Raw genomic sequence first — 6,564 nt, forward strand, 5'->3', positions numbered from 1 at the left:
TCCTCACCTCCTTGCATTGCATGTTATCAGGAGTACTGAAATTGCCATTTCAGTTCCTCTCAAACACACTACTTAATAAGAATGTTCCTCATTGCTTGATTTTTCACTGTAGTTCTTGTTGTATATTTTTTTTGCTTTCCCCAGATTTTGCTGACTTTGCCAAAAACCTCCTTATTCTTGCAACACTTGCCAGTGCAAGATTTTGCCTATAAGTGACTGACAATTCCAGGCCTGCCGTTTGCCAGTCACGTGCTTGAGAAGCTGCCCTCACTGCCCCTTCCTTCAGGCTTCAGTTTGTGTTTAAGCAAGCTACAAAGATTTCCTAACCCCTAAATCTGTACACTGCTCCTGTTGCCAGATCACACACAGGAGTGCTTGGCTCTGCCTTCATTGTCTGCAACAGTGTGTGGAAGGTTAACTCTTGGGAAGACTGGCTAAGAAGACACCTACGAAAAACCCTTCTCCATGTCTCTCTTGACTTAACCTCTTGATCCGAGATTTCCCTGCAGCTGCTGTGGAGTCTTGCACAAGCAGTGAGAAAAGAAGAAAATTCGCTTCTGTGTAGCTCCACATGGCCAGATATTCCTGTTGTCCTCCTCTCCTCCAGTAGTCTTAAGTCATCAAGTAGCAGCCTTAGCACCATCCTTGTCAAACTGGGCATTGATACTTGTGCCAGTCTACCCTCCAACTTCATGTCAACGGGCCAACTTGAGCATTTGCTTGCTCTCTGCATCTATTTCTGGAGCCTCTTAGAAAGGTCAGCACTGAAGTGTCCAGCCAGTAGACCTGTACCCCCTGTTCTGCGCTCAGTCATGCTGAATATCTCCTCATGTAAAGCTGTACGGTGTAGAGACTTTTCTTCTGACTCCTTGTCAGATTCTGACAAACACATCAGCAAGATCAGCATGCAGCAGCATTACCATGCTGTCCCTGGTGTTCCCTTCTCCTGTCACTCTCCTACAAAGGAGACCTATTATCTTGGCATGCTTCCACTTATCTTCTTCCTGTTACCTGGAGTTGTACTGCATCTTGGACCTTCAGGGTTCTGTAATTAAAGATTACAGCTCAAAATCGGGAGTTTTCTCACAGCTTTCTCAGGTTTTCTCATTTGTAGATGTGCATTTTTTTCAGCTCTTGGTCTATGAAGCTGGTACACTGTCAATGGATTGCCTAAACAAGATAATATCACAGCATTTCTACTCATGGTTTTGGCAGCTGCTGCCTTCTTGAGGCAGTGACCCTGAATGCACAGGAAGGCAGCTGTTGTATTTCTCATCATTCTGAGATGCCATACACAGATGTATAACTTACACACCACAGAAAACCACGTGCCCTGAACTCTTGTATTACTGGAGTGACCTGCTCAAGCAAGGTCATGCACCTGTCAAAACTTATACAGAATGCTGAGCTACCTAAAAAAGAAATAAAAATGCCATAACAGATACACTTTGTAGATCCTGCAATTATGAGGGAAACCCAGATCCCTTGCAAGACTGCTGAGACAGAAGATCATCCAGAGCAATCAAGGAGTAAGCTCGTAAAGCCATAGCTTTACAAATTGCAGGTTGCTGCTCATGTAAAGAGAGATATGTTAATACAGGGAGAAACTCATTTGTCTTGAAGACTAGATAAATGAAATCCAGGAATCCAACGTGCAAAGTCATTGACTTGAGGACTAACAAAAGCTTTTGCTTTAAGCTGTGAATCAGTAAGAATAGCCTGGGTGTACTAGTTTATCATTAGTTACCAATATAAAGCGGCTACAAAGGAAATGCAAGTAAAAATCACAGCATGACTGAGAAGAGGTATTTTCATAGAGAAGTGTGGAAGCATTAAGGCTACTTTTCAAGGTATCTGTTAGACCATCTGGAAGACAGTGCACGATTCTGGTCAGTTCTGTTCATGAAAGATGAACACTGCACTATGGGTAGAGAATGGCTGACAGGACGGTGAGATTGGATTGTACTCCAAAAAAAGAGAGGGGACTACACACACAACACAAGATATTCAACACAGTAAGAAAGTGAAAACATGTGCTTTGTTTTCTGCAAGAGGTAGAGCAAAACATATGCTGTACACACGTATGAGGATAGTCCTGATAAAATACCACTTTTAAGTGCAAGTACTAATAAAACAGTACCTCCACATTAAAACACTCAGCTCTTATCTCATAGTAGGCTAATCAGTTGGAAGTAAAGCTAGAGGTGATTTACTCTGAAGTTATGTGGCTATTTATGTAAAATTTTCACTTCTCTCAACACATCAGCAAATTAAATAAAGGATTTTCAAGTAAAAACATCCTCACAAAAATATGATATTTATATATCATTAGGACAGTGAAGCAAGACCAGAACAGGTTCAGTTGTTCTAAAAACTCAGAGCTGGTAAAAACTAGCGTCATGCCTACGCACACTCACACAAGAGCAAAAAAACCTTCTTAGATGACACTTATCATCTAAGCATCTTTTTAAAAATGTGTCTGAACCCTCCCTGCCACTTCAGATTACACAGTTTTTTATTAGCATGATGCTTTTGATACTACCTTGACTTTCTACTGTCTTATTTTCAGATGTTTCAGTCTAGCAGCCCTCTTTGCAGTCAGCACTGGCATAGGCTTAGCTCTGCAGCAATCAAGTGTTTTATTAATTCCATTTCTTTATTTTTTAAATAAAGGCAGTACGGCAAAAAAATAAATGAGACTGGTGGAGGGAAATAACGTCAGGCTATGAGAGCATAGTTCATCCGGTCCTGTTACAGAACAAAGCAACCCGTCAGGCACCTTTTACTTTTCAGGTTCTCATTTTGGAGACCTTTAGAAGTGCACGTCACCTCCTTGGCCTCAATTATCACCTATTGCCAAGGCTAGAGAAGAGAGTAAACACAGGCATTTTGATAAGAGTAAATAGAACTATTCTGCATTTCCCATCTTGCTCTCAACACTGTTTACCTATGACACCTGTCATCATCAGAAAACATACCTCGCATCTTCTTTTAAAAGGTCACTGTACTTTGGTCCAGAAGAACGGATATTAAAAGGATCAGAATTATCATCTATTTCGAGAGCCTCAGCAAGACGCCTAAATTTGAGGGTAGGAGGGAAAAAACCAAAATGTAACAAAACCACAACTAAACAAAAATAAACATACAAATTCCCTATCCTCCAAAACACGTTGTCATTGAACAGTAAAGATACGGGTTACTAGTACAGATGAACAGCCCACAAAGGATACAGTCTGTACGTTTGAAATTATTAATTTAGGATTTTTCACTAGAATATTCAAGTAAGATCTCAGATCGCTCCGTACAGATCCCTGTAACACAGGAAGCATCTCCACGTTTATCAGTTCTCTAGGTCATGCAGGAAAGGATTTCTTCCCACATAGCATTAACTTCCTGAACCTGGACTTCCGAAAGAAAGCAAGCAAGTTCATGGCCCACCTGTTCCTCTGAAGAGCTAAGCATTCTTCATCACATTGCAACCTGAATTACGAAAGAAAAATACAATTAGAATCACTGCTGCTACTCATACTTCCCAAACTGTGCCGGTGTCCAATCAGTATCACAGCCTAAAGAAGAGTGTGTGAGAATAGTTTATTGTAAGCTAAAACCAACCAACCAACCAACCTTTGAGCACACAACCCCTTCTCCAGGTCTTGGAACAGAAGCACCCATTAGCAAAGCCATACAGAAGCTGAGAAAAACCGCTTCTGAATTAGATTTTATTATACTGGTAAATTAGGTAATTTGAGGAAAAAATGCAGTTGATGTCAGCATTAAGAAGGTGGATGGGAAATTAGCAGAGGAAAATGCAACAAGGTCACTTACTCCTATGCATCAGAAAAAGGTATCAGTATTTCAACTGAGCCCATAACTTTTAGAGTCAGTAGAGTTACAAGTTTCAGTTTTCTGTCTCATCTTTTATAATTTTAGGCTAAGGGATTAAAATGGCAGATAAGAATCAAGAGTTCTCTAGAATTTCACAGTCGCAGTTACAAATATCTGTCCCTTAGACCACATAAGAGAATTGATTCTGTTGATAACAGTTTCTTAATTTCAAACAAATAATTTTCATAGGGGAAACTGGTTCATTCAGTGGCACGTATTATGTTTGGAGACACACAGCTATACAATCCACAACTTCTGGTGGTTTTCTCGAAGGAGGCAGAAGAAAGCTAGCAACACTTGCACTCTAAGATCAACCCGGTACTGTTTAAAGTCATTTGCTCAAAGAGCCATTTTCTCCTCCTCTTAAAAGAGGAGCATAGCCAATTTAGAGAAGCTACTCTAGGACTGATGAAATTTGTCACCAAAACCACCCCAAAGCCTAATAAGGGTTTCTTATTATTGTAAATGAATGAAGCAGATTTGGAAGATAGCTCTGAAGATATTAGAGTTTGACAATAAACTAGAAGCTTAAGAATAAAGATTTTATGTGCCACCATCTCTTTTTACCCCACCCCGGTCCTTGGTAGATTAAAAGAGTGGGGAAGGGAGAATACTTCCTCTGACTGTCCTTGAATAAAGGCTACCTGCCACAGTTCAGATATCATATTAGGAAAGATTTGCACGAAGAAAAGTAATCTCTGGTGTTTCCAACTATCCAAGGAAAGGGCAGTGTAAATCTGCCCACACAGCAAGATGTGCAGAAGCAACTACAACACAATTTGTATTACACACTGCAAAGGCTGGGGCACCAACAGAGACACTGGTGTCTTACTTGCTCTCCTGGCAAGTGTACAGATATGACAGACTTGCAGCTTCAGTAGCTGAAAAAGTAATCCCCCCTGTTTCTAACCCTCTTTTTGGAGAAGCTGCAATTGGCTTCATATTGTTAAGTATCTTTCTATCTGGTTAGCATTGCGATACAAATAGGAGCCAAGTAGTTGAGGCTCCATCTGGGTAAAGCCGAGACTATTCTACAGTAATTCCAGAAACAAAAAATAATGCTTATATTGTACATTTTTGAGTATTCAATTAATGGAAACAAATGGGGTAGGCTAAGAAAGACTCAATTACTGTTTCCTATTTGTGTCTTTCTTATACCATGCTTATACCGTACTAACACCACACTCTAATTTAAAGTTGCATGTAGGAATCAGTATGGCTCTCCCTCTTTCACCTGGATTTTTCCCCACACTTTCTTCTGAAGTATGACACTGGCCCAGCAAGAATGAAGCTGAAGAACGGATTAAGCAGATGCTCCCATGCGTCATTTCTGGTGTTAGTTCATCTTTCCCATACATTCAGAATTAAAATTATTTCCGTGTAGGAAATTATCTAGAAGGGCTCTGTAATGATGTGCTCCGATTTCATAGATATTAAACAAATAAACAGAACAGACTGCCTAGCAAAAGTTCTTCAAGCATGCTGGTATGATACAGGAAGGCAGGAAGCAACTGTATGGGAAATTTCACTATTTTGACTTTACATCAACATAAAGGTGTATTAGATTTTAACACACATAGCAGACTAACTCCAAAATAATCAAATTCACAATTACAAGAGGAGAGATGGTAGCAGAAAATAAACTAAAACCAGAAATTAGGGACTTCAAGGGCAAAGACTTCAGGAAGTCAAGTTTCAGACAGAAGGATGTTGGAGAAACTTTACAATTCCTTAAAGGAACGATCCTAAAAGTTAAAAGACAAGCTATTCCAATCCCAAGGAACATCGGGAGGAACAGAAAAAAAAAAATCACCAAACTTAACTCATAACTGGTTTTGCGACTTAGAAGCAGATTTGCAGTGGCAGCTAGCATGAGAACACAGAAGCACCAATCAAACTTGAGATACAATTGTAAGACATCTAAAAAGGGTAATAGAAAAATATGATGACTAGTAAGATGATGACTAGGGGAAAAATATGCCCTACTTATCACCCAGGAAGGAATGCTGGATGCTGAAGCAGAAGCTAATAAAAAAAAGTTATACTGTCTAGAAATCTGAAACAGTCCAGAGGAACACCAAGGAGCCTGCTGGTAGAAAGAAACTCTGAAACCACTATTATGTTGTTCCGTACATAATTACAACAACAAACCAGCCAATGACAGAGACCTCATTCTACATGAAAGCAAAACCACAAACCACTAAGGAATTGCAAAATACTCTCATAGCAGCATTGTTACAGAAGAGTCAGCCTACTGTTTTAATTTTACTGTTTTAGCTGAGATTTTGCTCACAATATTATGCATTTTCCATGTCACCTATGTTTCAGATACACACAAGGGTTTCAAATATGTTTCTACATGTATCTCCTTACCTGGCCTGCTTCATTTCTTTTTTCGTAATAAGCCTACTAATTTCCACTGAATCCCCAAGCTGTAGATCTGTTAACTTAGTGGCCATAGATATAGCAGCTATTCTGAAAAAGAAGAGCATTAAATTTTATTTGAGGCAACACATAAACCTTTGAAAAGGTGTATAAAGCTGCAGATTTAAACCCCCAGGTGGAAGAAGACAGACAGACTGACTTGTTTCCTCATCAGATTACAGAATGGGACTCTAGTTCAACGTCACCCAGTTTTAGGAGTCTAATCTAGCTATATAAATTAAGGGCTCTCTCTCT

At 39.7% G+C, this 6,564-nt stretch overlaps 1 protein-coding gene across 2 annotated transcripts; it reads right to left on the reverse strand.

The window, feature by feature from the left end:
• Positions 1–54: 54 nt before the first annotated feature.
• LOC118452539 (transcriptional repressor NF-X1-like) lies at positions 55–6,558 on the reverse strand. Of its 2 annotated transcripts, none has more exons than XM_035896822.1 (4): positions 6,259–6,558; positions 3,439–3,480; positions 2,979–3,077; positions 55–1,045 (listed from the first exon to the last, which is right to left on the reverse strand). In XM_035896822.1, exons 1-4 carry the CDS (start codon positions 6,375–6,377, stop codon positions 994–996), a joined length of 312 nt encoding a protein of 103 aa, XP_035752715.1. In that variant the 5' UTR covers positions 6,378–6,558; the 3' UTR covers positions 55–993. The 2 variants fall into 2 exon arrangements, with proteins under 2 accessions (XP_035752715.1, XP_035752716.1); XM_035896823.1 differs by lacking the exon at positions 55–1,045 and adding an exon at positions 1,062–1,170.
• Positions 6,559–6,564: the final 6 nt, after the last annotated feature.

Source organism: Egretta garzetta, unplaced genomic scaffold, assembly GCF_000687185.1.
Source record: "Egretta garzetta isolate BGI_Z169 unplaced genomic scaffold, ASM68718v1 scaffold816, whole genome shotgun sequence".
Taxonomy (NCBI): domain Eukaryota; kingdom Metazoa; phylum Chordata; class Aves; order Pelecaniformes; family Ardeidae; genus Egretta; species Egretta garzetta.

Coding starts and splice junctions, on each gene's coding strand:
- LOC118452539 (XM_035896822.1), bottom strand. CDS start 6,377: ATGCTCTTCTTTTTCAGAATAGCTGCTATATCTATGGCCACTAAGTTA. Junction 3,481..6,258: donor AAAGAAATGAAGCAGGCCAG/GTAAGGAGATAC, acceptor TTCGTAATTCAG/GTTGCAATGTGATGAAGAAT. Junction 1,046..2,978: donor CTTTTAAAAGAAGATGCGAG/GTATGTTTTCTG, acceptor CTTTAATTACAG/AACCCTGAAGGTCCAAGATG.